Consider the following 21,771-nt stretch of genomic DNA (forward strand, 5'->3'; position numbering starts at 1 on the left):
AAGGGGGTGTGTGAGTGAGAGAAAGGGCGTGTGTGAGTGAGAGAAAGGTGTTTGTGAGAAAAAGGGGGGTGTGTGAGTTAGATAAAGAGGTGTGTGTGAGAGAGAAAGGGGGGTGTGTGAGTGAGAGAAAGAGGTGTGTGTGAGAGAGAAAGGGGTGTGTGTGTTTGTGTGAGAAAAAGGGGGTGTGTGAGTGAGAGAAAGGGGTGTGTGTGAGAAAAAGGGGGGGTGTGAGTGAGAGAAAGGGGGGTGTGAGTGAGAGAAAGAGGTGTGTGTGTGAGAAAAAGGGGGTGTGTGAGTGAGAGAAAGAGGTGTGTGTGAGAGAGAAAGGGGTTCTGTGTGTGTGAGAAAAAGGGGGGTGTGAGTGAGAGAAAGGGGGGGTGTGAGTGAGAGAAAGGGGGGGTGTGAGAGAGAAAGGGGGGTGTGTGTGTGAGAAAAAGGGGGTGTGAGTGAGAGAAAGGGGGGGTGTGAGTTAGAGATGGGGGGGTGTGAATGAGAGAAAGGGGTGTGTGTGTGTGAGAGAGAGTGTGTGTGTGTGTGTGCGTGTGTGTATAAGTGAGAATGAGTGACTTTACATGCTGCTGTTTTCTTTCCCCGCCTCAGACCAGGATCTGAAGACAGACGGGTTCAGTATGGAGTCGTGCAGGGCGATGGTGGCCCTCATGGATGTATCCAACAATCATTTATTAATGAACTTATCAAGGGTGTAAATGTACAACCTTTAGCTTCTTTATAAACCTCACAACTTACTATTTATCTTTCCCAATGAAGTCTTAATATAAATCCTAGATCACAGACCTACACGCACAGCCTTCTCTTATAAATTATCTCAGGTCAAAGATTCCAAATTGAATAAAGTTTGTTCCTCCCACATGGCGTAATACATTAGATCACGTACATCACTTTAGACGTCTCGTTTGCATGCATGTAATTAAAATGTATTCCAAATAACTAGTCCTGATAACCATGTTGAGCAGAAAAGCATCTCAGAAACCAAAAGTGGACGTTGAACCTGTGCCCACTGTAGCCACAGATAGTCGACATGTTTCAATGCATTGAAATAAAGGCAAAGCACCTTGACTGAGACGACGCTCAGAAAGACGGAAGTGCTCGACTGGGACTGGTGGAGTTCCAGATCCTGTGGAATAAGATCAGGAAGTGGCTGGTGAGTGCCAGAGAGCAGGAGGTCAATAATCCTAGAGTGTTTGTTAAGCTACAACTCGAAACGCAAAAGTGAGACCTGAGGTGTTGTTCTTACAATCTCTGGTTTCTCTCCACCATATCTGCAGGGAATATTCCGGGAATTTGACCTGGACAAATCAGGAACCATGAGCTCGTATGAGATGCGCTTGGCCTTGGAGTCTGCCGGTAAGGCCACAGACATCTTGACGATGATAAAGAATGCATTACGATTTGAGTAGTAAAAAATAAATCGCACTAATCGCAACGTTTCTCTGTTGCATAACTCTGTTGATATGTTTCCTGAAATCTTTTCTGCTTCTTCAGGGTTTAAGCTCAACAACAAGCTGAACCAAGTGCTGGTGGCGCGTTACGCTGACGAAAACGTCATTGACTTTGATAACTTCATCTGCTGCCTGGTTAAACTGGAGGCCATGTTTAGTAAGTAGCCGAGCTGCTCTAATCACGTAGTGTGTGTCTGATGATGTACAAAATCTACCATGTTAAAACCACTGACAGGTGACGTGAATAACTTCGCCAAGGTGTGAGTGAGATGTATTAGAAGCTTTCGCTCAGTGAATATTTATTACACCTACTATACCTCTGTCCAAACAGGATCCTTTATGCAGCTGGACAAAGAAGGCTCTGGGGTTGCTGAGCTAAACATCTCTGAGGTGGGTTTGTTTTAGATCTTTGTGTCTGAGTAAATTGACACTTAAATAGAAAAAAGTATGACTCACTAGGCATGTCCCGAATCGCATATTAACAGTGCGAGTAGTGTGATCACAACAGGAACCATGATCGCACTCCTACTGTAGTGTCGGATGCTTAACACCTCTAACTTTGCTTCAGTAGCAGAAGAGAGGAGGGGTTACAAGGTGCTAACACTGAACAAGAGAAAGGTTTCAGGGCTAAACTCAACGATAAACTTTAAGTACTAGACTGTTGAGTGCAGTTTTAGAACACAGGATGTTATCTGGGACACAAATGCATTTCTACTGAAGCTTTATCACATAACGGTGTTAGTACTTGAGTATAAGAATTAACGCTTGTCTGTCTCGGACACAGTGGCTGTACCTGACCATGTGTGGCTAAGCTACACCAAGAAAATTCGGACGTCCACGAAGACCAGTCTCAGAGCGTCGATCATCCTAGGATGGCGAGAAAACAGCCTTAACCACTTCACTGCTAACTATACACACCTCAGATACCTTAGTATGTTAACGACTATGCAACATGAACCTCTTAGCCACATCCAATTACACTATTGTGTTGCACTCCATACAAACACTCACAGCTGCATGTGTATTCAGAGCGAGTTAATCCTGCACTGCGCTTAAGTGCATGTCGTTCGTCTTATTTCATAACCTTTGATAACCTAGAATATATTTTCTCTTAGTCAGAGTTGTGGAAAGTTTCTTTTTTTTTTTTTTAGATGTAGACCACTACATATCCAGTGCATATACATGGAACACTATATGATTGGGTGTGTGCCGGGAATCGGTTAGACCACAACGTCATAACGTTCAGCATGCATGTTATGATCCTCTCCAACGATTCCGTTTATCCAGACTGAGAAGATCAATGTGAGATCCATTTAAAGCTAAAAGCAAATCGTCTTCAAATAGCACAGTGGTCATACCTTGACCTCGGCACACATCTGACAACGTTACACTGTGTGCGTGTCTAACCATATTGCAAGCGAAAAACCAAATAGATTTAAGTTTGCCATTTTAGCCTTAATGAAGATTGTTTTATAGTTTTTCATTCTGGGTCGTTTTCTCATAACCTTGCTTAACAATAAAGTTCTATGGTTTAAAAAAACAAACGTGTGGGTTTTTTATGTATTTTAGCACAGGCTGTTGTAGCAAACTGCGTTACTCATGCACTGATTTTTCAACATGTTTGTACATAAACTGGTAAAAGAAATTAGCAGCGCCGATCTGTACATCAGATAATTTAAAAAAATGGCCGCCTTTATTCCTCACGTATCACACAGCGCCACCCTTTTTTTAATATACATTTTATATATAATTTTAATCCTTTCATAGATAAGTTGATATTAACAAAAACTTTCAAATACTATATTAATGATGCCAGAGAACGTAAACACGAAAGTGTTAGGAAGTGCTGAACAAATCTCTGAGGGTTTCTATTCTGGAAACGGTAAGGTGTAAAGAACCGTATTAATATAAACGAAAGAAATAAACTTCCCCAAGTTAAACATGTAGACGTTCAAAAATCCGAATATAATTTATTTATTCATCGCTGTTCACAGAATAACGACAGTTTAACAGTCTGAGGGTTTGTAGACACTGTCCGAAGCTACTGCTTCTCTTTGGCTTCCTTCCCCTCGAGCAGTCCGAGGAGGGTGGCGTCGGCCTCCAGCAGCGTGGTGTCGGTGCTTGCACCCAGGAAGCGTGAGGTCAGCTCGAGGTCCTCCATCCTGAGGCGAACGACGCTGCCACGCCGGTATTTATCACCGTCTGCCTTGGGCCGCTTGCACACGCAGTGGAACTTGCCACCGAAATCTATGTACAAGTCATCCTGGACCACGTGGAAAACTTTACCGATGACGATTTTGTCTTTAGCAGGACCCATCTGGATCAACGGCGAGTGACGCAGCAGCGACGCAAAGGACTGGGAATCATCTGAGGAGCTCTTAGAAACCTTGTGCAGCTTGTAGCTCTGGGGGGATAAAAACAAACATTTTCAGCAAACTATGAAAAGTACCAAAACACTATTTGTATAATATTCTTATAATAATTATATTTTAAAAATACAATATTATAAGCCATTTCCTTACTAAATAAAAGTTCCTTTCATACCACAGTGGTTTACAAAGAATACTAGGTATTTTTTTTTTAATCTGTGTACAGTTACATTTCACCTCACATTACATTACAGGATTTAACACCTTTATAACACTAAGAGTATAACACTTTTAGGGGTCTCCAGGACTGAGGAGTTTCTCAGTAACATGACAAGGAATGTTTATTACAATGAATATTAAATTGGACAGAAAAGTGAGAGGATGATGAAGAAACTAGTGTTAAAAAGAGCTGCTATTGGACTAGTGATAACAGGAACTCGTCTGTTTTATGGACTTTAAAATAAGACCTGTGTGTGTGTGTGTGTGTGTGTGTGTGTGTGTGTGTGTGTGTGTGTGTGTGTGTGTGTGTGTGTGTGTGTGTAAACACTGAACTACAGTGACGTTTAATCAGTGTCCTGACATCAGACCTTAGTGTCCTGCTGCTGTTTCAGTTCGGTATGAAGCTCGTAAGCAGCAGCAAAGCCGCTTCTCTGTTTCTCTTCTTCTACTCCTCCCGTAGAAACGTCTTTATCGTCGCTGCTGTAACATTTTCTCCCTAGAAAAACGTCACGTTTCGTTAGTAAACACGTTCCTCCGCGTCTCGCGCTGCTCACAACCTTGTACAGAGCCGCCATTTTGAAACAGAACCGCTGTCAATCCGCCGAGGCCTCGACACCGAGTCCCCTAGAAAGGGCGCACAGTCTGCTGGCTTGTGTGTAGATATATCTATGGCTTGTGTACTGTGTAGTGCTCATGTACAGTTAGTGCACTTGGCAAAAACGCTCTATTTGGGCTGAAGCCTTAGCATCATGTCATTAAGAGGAACGCAGAAGGTTTTATAAATGTATCATATATTAGAATGATCTTAATTTGTCTTTAACCATAGTTTAACAACGCGATTTGCTAAAAAGAAAAAAAGGACGATTTGTTAATTTATTTTTTATTTTATTTTTTTAATAATGAACAAAATATATAACTATAATGGCATTTACAAATGCAAGTAAACTGTATAAATCAAGGCATACAATCAGTTTAAACAGGCATAATTAAATAGGTTAAAAAATAAAAGGTATAAACAGATTTCTCTGATTTTATTTATTTATTTATTTTTACAAACAATATAGAATATTAGTACAATCATAGTTTAACAAACTGCACAAAATTAAAAAATCCTCAGCGGAAAAGGAAATGTAATTATTATTGTTGTTATATTTTAAATATTATTATTTTATTTTATAATTTTATATTAATTACATTTATCCCTCCGTTTGTTAATCTTGACGAATTCAAGAATGTAAACGAATAACAAGCAAAATAAAGAGAGCAAATAAATAAAATAAACATGGGAATGAATTTATTCAGGTAAATAATAATAATAATAAACTATACATCTACATGTGTTTCAATAATAAATAAATAAAAACTCTTTAAAAAATTATTTTGTTTAAAAAATAAAAACTCTTAAAATATAAAATATTTAAAATATATATATAAAATATAATATAATATGAAATATATATGAAATAAAATACATCGAGTAAATATTTATGTTGAACTTAAAAAAATAAATAAATAAATAAATAAATAAATAAGAAAAACAACGCAGTTTGGGAGTGTCATTGCGTATTTTTTTTTAATACACGCCATAGCTCTTCAAAAAAAGTATTAGTTGTAGTTATTATTATTATTTTAAATTTATCTATCTATCTATCTATCTATCTATCTATCTATCTATCTATCTATCTATCTATCTATCTATCTATCTATCTATCTATCTATCTATCTATCTATTGCCAAATATGTGTATTGCGCATGCGCGGTAATTTCTAGTACATGACGTCATTAAAACGCGACGGTGTGAACACGGAACGTGACGACTTTGTAAACATGGAGGTTTTCGTTGTTTCTCCGTCTTTAAGGTTTATTAATTGTTATGTTCCCGAAGAGTCGACGGCCAGTAAGCTGATAGGATTGTTCAGTCCCGGAGAGGTGAGTTAAATATTGTTAGTATATTAGTTATATATATAGTTTGTTGTGTAGGAAGCTAATTGTTTTGCTAACGGTGTAGAGCTGATGATATAAGTTACAGTAACAGTGTTTACAACTTATATACATATTAAACATCATTATTGGGTCTTTCCTTTTAATATACTGCCTGTTTTTTTATACTGAATTTGTATCTCTTTTGTTTTGGTGCGTCATCACACCGCTGTGTTGTTGTAAACTTTTGTTTATTATTGATTCTGTGACACATTTCCCTGTTTTAGGGCCTTTTTTGTGCGGATTTTTACGTGAAGAACAATGGCCGAATATTGGATTGTGAAGAAAGACTGCAAGCTGGAGGGATTTATCGCATCGAGCCTCGTTTATATGGTGGCAAAGGAGGTACGTATTTATTTATTTGTATGTTTATTTAGCTGTTGTGTAAACGTGATGTACATCAAACTGTTTTCTATTGACGTCAGGTTTCGGCTCCATGCTGCGAGCTCTTGGGGCGCAGATCGAGAAAACCACCAATCGGGAGGCCTGCAGAGATCTGAGTGGGCGGAGACTCCGAGATGTCAATCACGAAAAAGAGTAAGATTTGTAAAAAAGCAAGCGGGAAAGGGTGCAGTGAAGACGACAAACTGTTGGTGCGTTAATGGTTACGAGTGTTGATGTGGTTGACGTGTTTGTGTGCGCGCAGGATGGCGGAGTGGCTGAAGAAGCAGGCCGACCGTGACGCGGAGAAGGAGCAGCGGCGTCTGGAGAGGATTCAACGCAAGCTGGCTGAGCCCAAACACCATTTCACTGACAAAAAGTACGAGCAGCAGTGTCACGACCTCTCTGAAAGGCTGGAGGACTCCGTGCTCAAAGGTTAATTATTCATTAAATATGAATGGCTGTAGATTGTTGATTATTGCTTGTCTGCTAGTTCTTCTCTGCCTTCGTTGTTGCCTGTTCTAGCTGAGCTTTTTTCTTGGGCCAGAAATTGTGTGTTGGACTTTGATTTTTTTCCTCCATCTAGGCATGCAGGCTTCATCCAGCGGCATGGTCCAGGTAGACGAAAAGCCGCAACGCAAACGCCCGGCTACAAAAGACAGCAACACATCTTCAAAAAAGAAATGCTTTTGGTGAGAAATCCAACAGCCACCATTCTCTGGGGGAGGGATATTTGTAATGAAAATTGTAGCTAGACATTTAAATGCTCCATATTATGGAACAGTTATTGACAATCCTGATCTCCCCAGGACTGGCCTCGAGGACCTTGAGGACGTGGACTGCTCAGATGGAGAGAGCGATGAGAGCGTATATGAAGCTTCTTCATCTTCCGCTTCTTCTGGGGATGGTCCCTCCTGCAGCTCTCAGCCAGCTGCAGTACCAATAACAGCAACCAGGGAACAGGAGAAATTCAAGTTTCAGGACCGACCCAGCAGCAGCAGCAGCAGTGACAGCAGTTCCAACGCCGCCTCTGCTCCCTGCTCTCCGTCTCCCAGCCAGGCGAAAACAGAAGAAAAAGAGGAACCTGGAAAACTGGAGCACAGTGAAAATGAAGAGAACAAACAGACTATCAGCGTTCAACAGGAAGCTGAGAAGGACGTAATTGTCGAGACAAAAGACACACAGCCAGTTCAGCCAGAGGTGAGCAGTGAAATGTTTCTTTTTCATAAAAAAATTTAAATCACATTTACTACAGTACTCCTTTTAGGGCATATCTCATAACTCATATCTGTATCAGGACACAGAGACAGCGTTAGACCTGATGTCTGTGAGCATGGTGGAGGAGCTGGAAGCTCTGGGTTTGGACCGGTTGAAGACTGAGCTGATGAAGCGAGGGATGAAGTGTGGAGGGACGCTGCAAGAGCGCGCTGCCCGCCTCTACTCCATCAGAGGACTGAGTGCTGATCAGATTGACACTGCGCTCTTAGCCAAACCAAGCAAGGGCAAGAAAAAATAAGCAGGACCTTTTTTAAATATACATAATCTCCTTTTATAAGTTTATATTCAGCTTAAATATAACTCATTTCCTTGTTCACATTAAAGCAGAACGGAAAGGAGACTTCTAGACTTTTGACTGTTGTTGGGTGCCTTTAAGAGTGTTCGAAGAATTTACTTTGAAATTCGTACAGAAGAGAATCATTTTAACATTAAAGAGAAATAAAATAACGAGTGGTTCTTGTGGGGGGGTTTTTGCCTATGGATTTGGTTTATTTTTGTTAATGTACTCTTGATTTGCCTTATTAAAATACACTTGTATGTAACGTCTCTATGAGTAAAAATTACAGAAAGCGTTTTTTTTTTTTTTCTGATTCTCAAACGTCTTATAATGTTTGCTCAAATTTTGCTCTTTAGATTTGGCAGTACAGCTACAATGTAATTGTTAACATAGATAAGTGTCTGAAGCAACTGGTGTGAAAGTGAAGTGCAACATGTGTGTCCTGAAATAATCAAATACTTGATAAAAAAATATATAATCAGTGTGTTAAACTAGCAAAACTAGATACGTTAGTTATGCTACATGCTAAAAGCATCTGGAAACAGTTCATTTAAATTAATACTATTGCTTGTTAACAAATCCACAGTGAATGACTTTCAAAATATTAATATTTTAATGAAATCTTGTAAAGTGATATTTATTTTTTATTGTATGTTTATTTTGCTAAACTAAAATCTGCAAAAGAACCCTGACGTTATTATATTTAGTGTGAAAGTGTACAATTAATCTTTTTTGTTTTTCTATTAAAAAAAAAAAATCTGAAAATCATGACTTGAAAATGACGCTACAAAACAGACACGCAGACTCCATGCCAGCAGGGGCGCTAATGTACACGAAGGTTAATTTATCTACTCCGGTGATGTAGTAAAAGGAATCAGAGGCTGCGTCTCAATCTGCACTCTTTTGTACTAAGTAGTGCACGGAGTACATCACAGGCGCACTAGTAATTAGGCGCACAATGAAGTGTGATAGTGCTTGATTTAGGACGCATTAAAGGAAGCATTAAAACCTGCCGGTTGCAGCTGCCTGACTGGGAGAACTGAACTTATTAAGCTTTTAGTAGCTTTGTATGTTTTTAAGGTTTTGTGTTACTGTACAAACTTATTGTCTGTAAGCGAAGTTGTGTGAAAATGTTGTTTTGAGTAAAAGCGCATTTCCGGTTTCTCCATGTTTAATGTAGCTTAGCACGGCTAAGCTAAGCTAAAAGCTAAGCTAAAGCAGAGAGAGGCTAACAGTGATGGCGTTCCCGGAGCCTCGACCGCAGCATGACCGCCTCCCGCAGCACCTTCTCCGGACTGTAGAGTGTCAACAAGGCGCCGTCAGAGCGGTTCGCTTTAACGGTAAATAACTTAAAAAAATAAAATAGAATTAAATCAATTTAACTTGGAAATTGTTATGATTATAGTTATTAGGGACTCCGATTTATCTTTTACGTTCCTTTTAAATGTACCTGAAATAAAAACCGGAATTTAATAAAAAGTAAATAAATTAAAACTTATTAAAGTATTAAAGTTTTTTTCCCTATAAAATGTAAAATTTGTATTTTTATATTTGGTCAAAAATATAAATACATTTTTTTTTTACATTTAGTAGAAAAAAATTCTCTAAAGTTTTATGAAGTTTCTCATTTTTTAATTAAATTCTGTTTTTTTATTATAATAATAATAATTTATTATTATTATTCATTATTGTAGGCAAACAATTTTATTTGCCTTAAAATACTTAAAATGTTTATTTCTTTCTTGTTGTTTGTCACCTGGCATGAGAAAGAATAAACACTGAGAAAACTCTTTTAATAAAAGCCTTTTTTTGTTTTTTGTGGTTAAAAAGTCCATAGATAAAAACGTGCAGTGTTTTCTGCTAATGTGTTTTGCGAACACCTAAAGGATTAACTATGTAATCTGTCATGAACCTAATTAACGAGAACAGTAATGTGTTTTTCAGCGCTTTCTGTCCTAATAAAAAGTGAAAATGATGTTTTCCAGCTGATGGGAATTACATGTTGACATGCGGCAGCGATAAAAGCCTGAAGTTGTGGAGTGTGAGCCGAGGAGTCTTGCTGAAGATGTACAGCGGTCACGGCTACGAGGTGCTGGACGCAGACGGGTGAGAATGTTTAGTGTGTTTGTGACATGAGCAGACCTGTACTGAAGATTACTCTTAACTCAGTACGTAATAAAGCTTTCGTTTGTTCCTTCCTGTCTATATCTTCACAGCTCTTATGATAACAGTCAGCTGTGTTCGTGCAGTGCAGACAAGACGGTGGTCCTTTGGGACGTGGGGACTGGGCAGGTCACTCGTAAACTTCGCGGCCACGCCGGGGTACAAGCTGTGTGATGTTTGTCTGGCTACATCCAAAACTGCACACTGATGCACTAAATATTATTTGATTACCTACTTCTCTTTTTTCTGTAGAGGGTGAACTGCATCCGATTCAACGAAGAGGCCACTGTAATGCTCTCAGGTGAGTCTGGTTAGCTGGAGTGGATGCTTTTGCCCACATAGTTCATATTAATGAAGACTCCACGCGTTTCAGGTTCTATAGATGGCACAGTGCGTTGCTGGGACACTCGATCCAGAAAGATGGAACCGATTCAGATTCTGGACGAGGCACGAGACGGCATCAGCAGCCTGAAAGTGGTTGAGCATGAATTGTTGACTGGGTAAGAACCAAACTCTACATTCGAATGCGTTTCTATAGTAACAACAGCAGACGTTTATGTAAACACTGGTGTACGCGTAACAAGCAGATGCCTGCTCTTTGATCATAAACTGGCAGATGAGCATGGGGATGTGAGTCTTGAATGATTGACAGTTGCATAGGTGATAGGTGTGTTGAGCTAATCAAAATGCGGTGTGTGTGTGTGTGTGTGTGTGTGTCTGTGTGTCAGTTCTGTGGACGGCAGAGTGAGGCGCTACGATCTGCGGATGGGCCAACTGCACGTTGACTACGTCGGCAGTGAGTGTTAGAAATATTTAGTGGGTTTAGGGAAAGTCTCTGGGAAAGTCCCTTATTTTTGTCCGCGTGTGTTGTCTAGGTCCGATCACGTGTGTGTGTTACAGTCAGGATGGTCAGTGCACCCTGAGCTCCAGTCTTGATGCCAGTGTGCGACTGTTAGACAAGAGCACCGGAGAGCTGCTGGGAGAGTGAGTCGTAAAACACATACACACACACACACACAATGAGAACAAGTCTAGCTTAATATGCACTAATGTTGTAGCTGCACTTACTGGTCACTTTGCTGTGAGTGTATTAGGTACAATAGTGTTTTTGGGATTCGAGACAAGGTGTTGTGTGTGTTGTGTTTTCCACAGATATACAGGACACAAGAATAAAGAATACAAGTTGGACTGCTGTCTGTCTGAGAAAGACACTCATGTGCTGAGCTGCTCTGAGGACGGTCATGTGTACTGCTGGGACCTGGTGGAGGTGTGTGGAGGGACATTAAACACCACACACACACACACACACACACACACAATAACTCTAACGCACCACCAACATGTCAACAAAAATGTTTAACTTTCTCTCTAGGATCAATAAAGCGATCGATCACTGTAACTGAACACACGTCTGTTTATTAGGGCTCATTAACGCTGAAGCTGCCTGTGGGGAAAGCCGTGGTCCAGTCGCTGAGCTTTCACCCCACAGAGCCTCGCTTGCTGACAGCCATGGAGGGGCGTGTCCAGGTCTGGGGGGCAGAGCCAGAGGAAGCGGACACTGCGGAGTGAGGCACGGTGAGATTTTACACAAACTGGATGTGTTTCACTCGCGAAAAATAAACGGTGCATTAAAAAGAAGATTATTATGAAATGATATATTATCGAGTAATAATTATAACTTAATAAAGCAATACATTATTTGAAAATGTGTAAACTATTGAAATACTATATTTTGACAATGATGAGATAATAAAGACTTTATCATTCATCATTTACACAAACATTATAAACTGTTTTTTATGTATGTAATCAAGACAACTGTAAAACCATGTAACATCTTTATTGGATCTGTACACATTGTACACAGCAGAGAGGAACAACAAAGACTTACAATAAATATAAAAAGACTTTCTTTAAAAAAAACAAGAACAATAAATAAATAATTTACATCACATAAATATATCATTAGTTTGCTTTCAACCTCTAATTTGGCCGAACCACGCAATCCTTCAGCCGCGTCTTACTGTCGTCGCAAGCTAAAGCCGAACCTTTCAGCATCACTAGCGAAAGAAGCCGCATCAGTATCAAGTGAAAGCAAGAGGCACGTTTGACACGTGGCGTGTTTGGATACGAGGTCCGCATTATGTTACCTGCTGTATTTAAACACTGATCTTATTTACAGCCTGAGCGATTTTTTTCTCTCTCTCTCGCTACCAAATATGGTAGATATGTTTATGTTCATTTTTTGGTTTTTTTTTTCCTTCAGCCGACGCAGGAGCAGGCAGAGGCGGAGAGCTTCTCGACTTTGTGCCAGCGGTGTGTGTTGTCGAGGAAGGCCATGTCCTCGTGGCGAATGGGGCGGCAGCATGGCATGGGATTCCAGGGCTCGGTGGGGGGCAGAGCGCCGCTCAAGCGCAGATTGGTGAGGGTGAGGTCGTGGTTGGACGGCACACGCGGGCAAACGCCACTGCAGTATTTAAACAACACCGTTTCATCCGAGTCGTAACCGAGTCCAAGGTCTCGTACCTGTAACACGAACGTGTGTATTCAGGGATCTGTAAACATGTGCATTAATGTCACAGTGTACCAGTGAACAGAAGCTCACTGCTGACTTCATCAATTAAAATGTATTATCGTCATTTCCTGCTGCTCAGATCACAGATCACGACGTCGCTGACTAAAACGAAACCAGACATCAATCTGTTTTTAGCTCTAATGCTCCTCGGACTTTGGCTGTTAGTACAGTTTTGGTGTTTTTAGTCTTTCAGGATACAAGTAAATCTTTGAGAGAACAAAACTTGGTGATAAGGGACTTTTTGTTATATAAATGATTTGCAACAAGACTTCTGTAAAAAGATTTCGGAATAAATTTCTCCTCCCTCAGCTTTACCTGTTTTTAAATGGCTGAACGGTGATATTTCTCGGACTGGGTCATCATTGTACGGTGTGAAACACTTGATAAAGATGCGATATCAGATATGTATGTGACATCACGAACCTGTAGTAGAATCGAATGCAGTCTACACGGGTCCTCTGAGCTGCGGCGTGAACGCAGTGCACTTCCTCCCCAGCGTCTCCCCGATCCGTCCTGCTGCTCTCCTTCTCCTTCTCTTCCTTCTCTCCTTGTCTCATCTGGGAGGCCCGATCCAGAGTAAGCGGTTTGTTCTTGGATATCTGGCATCGACAAATGTAGAACCATTAAGATTTTACAGTCTATAGACAATCTAAGCTCTGGTCATCTGTTACAATCCATTACAGGATACTAAATATATTTCTATACACAAGTGTGCATACTTTTTATAAGCGCAAACTAACTAAAACAAAATAATGGGAGTAAAGTGTGTTAGTTATGTAGGTGTTGGAAGAATAAAATGTAAGTCTATGATCACTGCTGTAAATAAAGTTTCACTGTAGCATTTCATTCAATTTATTTACAAGTGAGTTACAGTTTTCTGTTCGAATCAAAGACAAGCACTTCTATAAAAATACATACGTACAAATTCTAGAAATCAAACCAGAAAAAATGGAATTCTAAAATTTAGTCTTACTTTAGAATGTGTGCGTGCTACTAAATTCGAATTTATTTTGGGTAAAAAAATTTTTTTCTCCGTTTCCTTCAGAAGGTCACGACCTTTTTTATTAGACTTACCTAATAGCGTGTGCAGCCGGTGTCCCTCTCCTACTTGAAAGCAGAACATCAGCATGGTAAGCTTCAGAAGAGAACACATCTTTCTTTTCTTCTTTTTCTCTTTCTCTTTCCCGTCCTCCAAATCTCTCCTCTGCGTCGTGCTCAGGTTGGAAAATTTGAGGATGCTGATGTGTATCAGAGCCTGCTTCATATATGCTTGTCTCAGGAAGATGGGGGCTCGGCTTAGCCCCACCCCTTCTCACCTGTGCTCGGGACAACTCTGAACTTTAAAAAAATATATATATACCGAAATATCGATTTGCAGGTGTTTTTCCGATGCCCCGAGCACATGGGAGGCGAGAGTAAATCATTTAAAGCGTTTTGAAGCTAAATCACATAAAGCTGTTTGCAGAAGAGCAGGACAAGGTGTCTGCGATCTTAATCCGTCAGCCAATCACACGCCAGCGCTTGATCTGAGCGGGACGGTTCATATTCGGGACCAGCGCTCGGTCGAGCACACGTGACCTGCTGATCAAAGGTTGCAGATGAGGAAGTAAACTGGTTAAATCCATGAAGACCAGACAGACGGAAGGATAATAATTAAAAAAGAACACAGCAGACCATGGCTAGATACCTTCCTGGAAACATTCCGAGAACGACGACTGACTTCTGAAATCCGAACATAAATTTAGGGATTTTATCAGAAATGTGCCTTTTCCCCCTACTTGCAACATTCCTAAAGTAGCTCTGAGGAGACTAATGCCGAAGGAATTGTGGAATGTGTCTGACTGGCAGAAGGATTGCAGCACGGTCATATGTTCCTTGTGCTTTATAAGGTTATGCTCAGGGGCAAGCTGTCGGCCATTTTTCGTGTTCTTATCCTGCTGCCTTTCATTTATGCGATAACTCGTGACTGATGACCTCGGGCACTTTACACCTAACCGATCTTTTGGTCAGTGGTAAAGATGTTTCAACTTAAGTGCACAAACATGCATTACCGTCTTGCTCCAGTATTTTCATTTTGTTATGTGGCAGAAGCCAAGGAAACATGGTGACTGATGAGCTTGTTATCAGGCTTTCTTGGAATTTAATCTGAATCTAGTTTCGGGTTTCCATGTCCGATGATGTCACTTTACTGCGACTAGCCGTAGAACAACTCCTCGCCTCATTCCTTTATGGAAAATATCTGCCATAACCATAAAGCAATCAAGATGCCATGATTCCTCCATCATCCATCACCACGAATCAATGTGTGGATCGTAACCTCATGCTGAACAGCAGCGTTGGGCCAATTGTGTTTTCTACCAAAATCTTTTGGTCTCATCAGACCAGAGGACTTTTTTCTCCTACCGTATTTGCCGGCTCTCCAACATGCCTTTTACCATACAGACAAGGTTTCATATAAATTCAATAAGTTGGTTCCTGGTTGCATTTATTTTATAGCAGCTGTAATTTGGCTTTTCCTTAAAAATAGATTTGATAGTTGTGTAATAAAATAAAATCTTGAGTCAGGGGCTAAATTTAGTCTGGGATCTTCATTCTGTAGGCTTCAGGACTTGCCTCAGGTATTTATATACACACAGAGATACTGGACCAATGCAAACTTCTTTCTAGTGACTTCACCCACATCTGAAGACGAAAAAAAAAACCTGAGCATAAGAAGGAAGCTTCCAAGCATAATGCAACACCACGAAAAGCCATCCATCATGCAAAGGATTAGATTCAGAACTTCTACTTTCCACTGCTGTTGTCCTGATGTTGGCCCAGAGCTATCCAATGGTTAACCTGCATGCTGATTTTTCTGGACTACCGCACGAAATGGTAGCTGTCAGAGTCTCTGTTCTGTAGGAGTTTATTTGTGTGCTACAAGTAGATGCAGTCTGTATCCTAAAATATCTGTAAAAAAAAAAAAAACTCAAATCCGTGAGTTCAACTGTTTTGATGAAGCAGGTGTTAATGACTAGATGCATGCAAAAAAAAAAAAACTGTGTGAATGAATGAGTTGCTCTGGAAAGCTTAATGACTAGATGTTGCTGTTTATGAGGCATAAGTAAAGCAGACTTCTTCCAAACAATACATATCCACTACAGTATGCCGACTTCACACTAGTTCTGTTGGTATCAAACAGCATTGTGATTAAATTTTAACAATGATATGGAGAAAAAAATCGACTAAATGGTCAGAGACCCTATTGTGCCTTGCATTGCATACAAATACCAGACAGAAAATGAAGAATACCTGCATAATATTGTGCGGGTTCACCGTTTTGCCAAAACAGCTTTGATCCATTTAGGCACGGACTCCACAAGATCTCCGAAGGTGTGCGGTGGTATCTGGCACCAAGGCATTAGCTGCAGATTCCTTAAGCTCTGACTGGTACGACACAGGGCCACCGTGGATTGGACTACAGATCCTTGGTCAGATTGAGACCTGGGGAATTCGGAGGCCATGTCAACTCATTGAAATCCTTGTTCCTTACACCATTCTTGAAATTTTTTTGCAGGGAGTGGAGTTTTTTTGGGAGGGATTAGAAATTATCCTGCTGAAAGAGGAGGTCATTGAATGAAGAGATGTACCTGTCAAAGTAACATCCATTTAAATGTCAGGACCCAAGGTTTCCCAGTAGATTATTGCTCAGAGCATCACATTGCCTCCACTGGCTTGCCTTCTGCCCATAGTGAATACTGGTGCCATGTTTTCACCGGGTAAGCAATGCACACACACACACACACACACACACGAACAATTATAGCAACAATGTGGTGCTTCCTGTGGTGGATGGGGTCAGCATGGGCCATTTTTATGGTAAAGAGATTGTAGAAAAGCAGGAAATGGTTCATTGTGTACTACTACCATATAGCAGTGACGTTGGGTCTTTAAATAGTTCAAGAACAGGCTTTTGAAGTCTTGTCATAAACATCACTGATGCAGTAAAAGGGAAACTGAAATGGTCCGACACAATATGGTCAAAAGTTTGTAGTCACCTGACCATCACATACATATTTTAGTCTTCCCTAAACCGTTAGGGTTAGGGTTTAGATAGAGAGAATGTTCTTTTTGGCAATGTGCAGAAAACCTTGACACCAATTGCCCAATTGGATCTTTAGCTTCTGGACCTGATTAAATCATAAAATATGTCTTTGTTCAATCCAGACATTAAAACCCCATCCATTAACTTTTGGAAAACTTAAGGGGGCCAGTAGTCTGTTATAGTGCGTGTCAACAAAGCGAACGTTTCAATCCCGGGGCATAAAGAGAAAGGAATCCATCCAAGTTTGTCTTAATCTATGTGCTGTATTTTAAGTCCACTCCTCTATTTTCTGTTAACTGCATGTTTTATAGCGTGATGGTGAGCTATTTCTTCATTGTATGACACTAATATGAGATTCCTGCCATTCTGCACGCAGACAGGCCAAGATTCCACCATGTCTGTGAAAGGGCATGCCAAAAGGCCTGCTGTATCTTCCACTGTACTCCTCCTCATGGCTTTGCTTCTTGCAGGAACTCACGGAAGGAATGTTTCTTCTCCTACATCTCAACCTCTCCAAGGAAGGATTTAGAAAAGATGAATGGCTATTCTATCTCTCTTTCCTTGTGTGAGCTGTCTATCTGTCTGGCTTTTCGTCTTTCTCTGTCCTCTTCATGGGGAAAGCCATCACATGTGCGGGTTACTGAAACATGCACACTGTTTCATGAGTTGGATTCTGTGAAGATTTTTAATAAACAATCTGTGTTCATCATCAAAGCCTTCGGGTTTTCAATCAACTGGGTGACGAGTTATAAATTCCTTTGCCAACTGAATCAAATGATATACATGAAAACGTCAGTTTTTTCAAGCTTTGGTCTTCATGGACATGAGCATGAGTCATAATCTAAACACATACCTGGATTACGTAGGGAATAAAACGTGCCATGCTGTGCTGTTAAATGAAAATAGCTGATACCAGTGTGGTGTGATGTGGAAGAACATTTGTTCTCTTGACTTCTGGTTCTAAACTATTCACAATAGACAGTTGATCTACAGGGTCATTCGTTCAATCCTGTGCTCAAGTTATTTTCAATTTGTCTGTGTCAGTTGTCTCCAAGCACTCCAGTTTCCTCTAACCTCCCAAAACCATGGCAAAAGGTGGTTTGACGATATTAAATTGCCCTTCCGTCCCAGCATGTGGACTGTCCTTTATCTCATCTAAGATGTATTCCTGCATTTTCAGTACTCTCTTATGAACCCATATGAAGAACTGTGGAAGAGCCTTGTTGAAGAACGCTTAAACTCGCATAGAGTAGCGTGATTTTAAAAATTCCATCCAAACATTTTACGTCAACTGAATTTTAACAAAAGAATTTGTCCATCGACATGCATTTTTGTCATAAAGGGCCTGAGCGTATAGATGCGCAGCTGAAAGGGTGGCTGGTTGATTCAAGAAGGCGCAGGTCTCCTCTCTGATCCATATAGGGTTTGTCTGCTTTGGGCAGGAATGCAGGGGCCGTAATGGGAAGCATTTTCTGGGAATTAGTTCGGAATCTGAAGCTCGCCGTGCGGCTGCTGTTTACGCCGTAAATTTGACCCAGCAAACCTGAGGCAGTGGACAGCGTCCGGCCTCCTCCACTGGCTTGCATTATCCCTCCTCTGTCTCTTCGTTCCATCACTCCATCCAGCATCCCTCGTCTACAGTGGTTCAAATGGACATTTGGAAGAAGGCGAGACTGGTTCTTGATTCCGTTCTCAGATTTGTCTGATGGTTTGCATGGCAGGAGCTCAGTTATAGAGAAAAAGAACTATCACATATTTTGCCTTTTTCCACATTTACAAATCTGATTTAATTTATGTTTAATTTATGTACAGGTTTGAACCTGTAATGGTGTGGTAACATTTGTGCAATAATGATGATGTCAAAATCTTTGGAAACCCAATGATGAACTTTGAGAACCAATTTCCATTGTTTTATGTTTTATATTTGATTAAAAAAAAGTCTACGTTTTGTACAGTTTACTGTTATCTTACCACCGTAACAGATTTTTTAAAAAAAGCCTCTAGGCAGAGACGACAATAAGCCAAATGTCAAATGATTGTTCTGGGCAAATGTATAAATGTACAGTCTAAATTATGACATTTTTTCTGTCCATTTCAGGTGTTTTGCAGTATAGTTACTTGCCCAAAATATCATTTGAGTAAAAGAAGATATTGCATTTTGCTGTAAGATGACTGGTTACATAAACTAAAACTGTATAATGTCCTCTTTTGATTTCATAAACTAATGGACGAAAGCCAGTCATATGTGAAATATCTTTGCTTTAAGCTTGGTAGACATGGCAGAGCTGTTGTAAGTGGATGTCTTTCAGATTACAAATGAGTAACTATTTTATGTCTGATGGCCATGCTAAGTGCTAATCTTAATTCCCTGAGGGTTTAACCCGATCCTTAGCTTTACTATAGGTAAAAATTCAATCAGCCATATTAAAACCACCCCTTTGTGCGACCAAAACAGGTCTGATCGATTGAGACATGCTGTTTGATCTGGTGGAAAGATGTTTGAAGCAGATCCTTTGAATAAGGTTGGGCCTCGATGGGTCAGAGTTGTTTGTCCAGCCCATCCCACAGATGCACGATCGGACTGAGATCTGGGAAATTGGGAGGCCAAGTCAACCTTGGCAACAATTTAGATAGGTGTTTCATGTCATACATGAATGCTAGGACCCAAGGTTTCACAGCAGAACATTGGCCAGATTCTCACACTGCATCCATCTGCATCCATCAGCTGCTTTCTTCCCATATTGATGTCATCAAAAGGTAAGCAACACACACCTGACCATCCACATGATGATGTAAAAGAAAATATTTATACCAGAATACAGACCACCTTCTTTAATTCCTCCATTGTCCAATTCTGATGCTCACAAGCTTAATGTGGGTGATTTTGGTAGTGGGCAGGGTTCAGCGTGGGCACCTATTTGGTGGTAGGCAGGGTTCAGCATGGGCACCTATTTGGTGGTGGGGAGGGTTCAGCATTGGCACCTATTTGGTGGGGGGTAGGGTTCAGCATGGGCACCTATTTGGTGGTGGGCAGGGTTCAGCGTGGGCACCTATTTGGTGGTGGGCAGGGTTCAGCCTGGGCACCTATTTGCAGCTATGGAAATCCCAACAACCATGCTATGGTTGAAGTCAGGGATCACATTTTCAATTCAATTTAATTTATTTGTATAGCACTTTTATCAATTCACATTGTCTCAAAGCAGCTTTACAGAAGTATAGAAACAGAAAAAAAAGAATATATCTAACATCTATCCATAATCAGCCAGCTAGAGCCAATGGTGGTGAGAAAAAAAACTCCCTGAGATGATACGAGGAAGAAACCTTGAGAGGAACCAGGCTAATACAGCTAATTGACACAACAATGGTTCAGACATGGCATGACAGTCTCTGGGTGGCTTCATCCACAACAATATCACGAGTCACTGGCTGAACATGCAGATCAAACCCCGGCAGGGTGACCACCGGGCGGAGAGACCAAACAGGATTGACGAAGTAGGTCCATAATAAGAGATGATCAGACTAGTAACAGAACCCTGGGAGTTCAGGAGTGGCATGAATAGATTGACAGAGAGGGAGAAGAGAGAAATGTTAGGTATGATTGTAATGATGGACAATGTACATTATGTGCAAAGTGCAGACAGGGACTCTGGCAAGAATAGCTATGACAGCATAACTAAAAGGTTAGAGCCAGAAGGTGTCACAGACATGAGGGATTCAGGAGACATAAAGCGTCCCACCACTCCACAGTCTACAAACATGAGCGATTTGCGAGGGTAGCCTGCTGTAGCCTTTTTAACTTGAGATACTACCAAATAGCCTGCACCTTTTGATTGAAGTAGGTGTGACGGATCATAAAAAAAAACAAAAGATCACTCGGGTACTGTGGTGCGAGACCATTAAGTGCTTCATAGGTTAGTGATAGTATTTTATATTCAATGCGAAATTTGAGTGGGAGTCAATTCAATATGTCTAAGAGTGATGTGTTCATATCTTCTGGTTCTAGTTAGGACTCCAACTGAAGCTTGTTTATGCTCCTACAGGAACATCCAGACAGTAACGCATTACAATAATCCAACCTAGAGGTACCAAATGCATGAACTAGTGTTTCTGCATCATGTAATGACATCATATTTCTTATCTTAGCAATATTACTGAGATGAAAGAAAGCTACCGTTGTTATTTATATAAGCTTCAAATGAGAGTAAATAATCACACCAAGGACTTTTACTGCTGCACATGATGAAATAGAAAGACTATCCAGAGTTACTCTGTAAACAGAAAGCTTACTTCTGACTGCCTGTGGTCCTAGTAAGAGCACTTCTGTCTTGTCAGCATCTATTCCTGGTCTGATCTCTTTTCACATTTATTTTCCTATTCTGAAGTTTGATGCGAATGTTACCGGAAGCTCTTGAATATGTGTAGAATTTGATGGCATGTGTTGCTACCACTGGCTGATTAGATTCCTATGAAGGTTTGAGGTAGGCATACATCATGAGCAGTCTCTCCTGCATTATGGTGGAATGAACTTCTTTGCTGGAAGTATAGTGGAAAAGAACTGCTATGCCTAAATCACCTGAGCCACAACAGTCACTCAATGCTCAAATGATGTGCCCTTGAGCACAGGTTCCCTACCCTGAACCTAGAGTATCTTCTGTTCTGTATATTTAAGTGTTTTTCAACTCTAGCAAATCAAGAAGCTATTTTTATTAGCTGACTAATTGAATGTGTATTAAAGAGTGATAAACCTGAAAATGTCCAGGATAAGGGATACTGCTGGACCAGCAGCCTGTCACACCAGGAGTTCATAAATTATGTCTGGGACACATAAGGTGCTAAGATTTGCCAATTTTCTATAGCAATCCAACCTAATGTTGACAAAGGAGCACTACTGCCAACGCTGGGCAAATAAGGTTGATTTAAAGGTAGCCGATAGTTTGAAGGTCCTGGTGGCTTACGGACCAAACTATGTAGCCCAACCCAGGCAC

General features: G+C 40.6%; 4 protein-coding genes across 10 annotated transcripts in view; 3 read left to right on the plus strand and 1 right to left on the minus strand.

Moving 5' to 3' along the window:
* LOC113657080 (calpain-1 catalytic subunit-like) overlaps positions 1-3,000 on the plus strand; it is a 25,524-nt gene extending 22,524 nt beyond the window's left edge. For all 6 annotated transcript variants that reach the window (XM_047812416.1, XM_047812413.1, XM_047812418.1 and 3 more), the window contains 6 exons: positions 601-665; positions 1,094-1,162; positions 1,287-1,365; positions 1,504-1,617; positions 1,792-1,850; positions 2,245-3,000. In XM_047812416.1, coding sequence (XP_047668372.1) covers positions 601-665; positions 1,094-1,162; positions 1,287-1,365; positions 1,504-1,617; positions 1,792-1,850; positions 2,245-2,271 — 413 coding nt within the window. In that variant the 3' untranslated portion in view covers positions 2,272-3,000. The remainder of the gene's footprint in view (positions 1-600; positions 666-1,093; positions 1,163-1,286; positions 1,366-1,503; positions 1,618-1,791; positions 1,851-2,244) is intronic.
* Positions 3,001-3,406: 406 nt separating this feature from the next.
* Positions 3,407-4,673, minus strand: mrps28 (mitochondrial ribosomal protein S28). The gene is made up of 2 exons (XM_027168618.2): positions 4,417-4,673; positions 3,407-3,864 (listed from the first exon to the last, which is right to left on the minus strand). Exons 1-2 carry the CDS (start codon positions 4,621-4,623, stop codon positions 3,502-3,504), a joined length of 570 nt encoding a protein of 189 aa, XP_027024419.2. The 5' UTR covers positions 4,624-4,673; the 3' UTR covers positions 3,407-3,501.
* A 1,126-nt stretch (positions 4,674-5,799) lies between these two features.
* On the plus strand, positions 5,800-8,233 carry sde2 (SDE2 telomere maintenance homolog (S. pombe)). The gene is made up of 7 exons (XM_027168589.2): positions 5,800-5,977; positions 6,256-6,373; positions 6,454-6,565; positions 6,675-6,844; positions 6,996-7,101; positions 7,219-7,609; positions 7,707-8,233. The coding sequence occupies exons 1-7, from the start codon at positions 5,822-5,824 to the stop codon at positions 7,923-7,925; spliced, it is 1,272 nt and encodes a 423-aa protein (XP_027024390.2). The 5' UTR covers positions 5,800-5,821; the 3' UTR covers positions 7,926-8,233.
* A 620-nt stretch (positions 8,234-8,853) lies between these two features.
* On the plus strand, positions 8,854-13,010 carry wdr83 (WD repeat domain containing 83). Of its 2 annotated transcripts, XM_047812579.1 has the most exons (11): positions 8,854-9,031; positions 9,145-9,304; positions 9,950-10,070; positions 10,181-10,286; positions 10,380-10,428; positions 10,501-10,627; positions 10,856-10,923; positions 11,003-11,111; positions 11,280-11,394; positions 11,550-11,702; positions 12,394-13,010. In XM_047812579.1, exons 2-10 carry the CDS (start codon positions 9,202-9,204, stop codon positions 11,694-11,696), a joined length of 945 nt encoding a protein of 314 aa, XP_047668535.1. In that variant the 5' UTR covers positions 8,854-9,031; positions 9,145-9,201; the 3' UTR covers positions 11,697-11,702; positions 12,394-13,010. The 2 variants fall into 2 exon arrangements, with proteins under 2 accessions (XP_047668535.1, XP_027024406.2); XM_027168605.2 differs by having other exon boundaries at positions 8,855-9,304.
* Positions 13,011-21,771: the final 8,761 nt, after the last annotated feature.

This window comes from Tachysurus fulvidraco, chromosome 1, assembly GCF_022655615.1.
Source record: "Tachysurus fulvidraco isolate hzauxx_2018 chromosome 1, HZAU_PFXX_2.0, whole genome shotgun sequence".
In the NCBI taxonomy this organism is placed as follows: domain Eukaryota; kingdom Metazoa; phylum Chordata; class Actinopteri; order Siluriformes; family Bagridae; genus Tachysurus; species Tachysurus fulvidraco.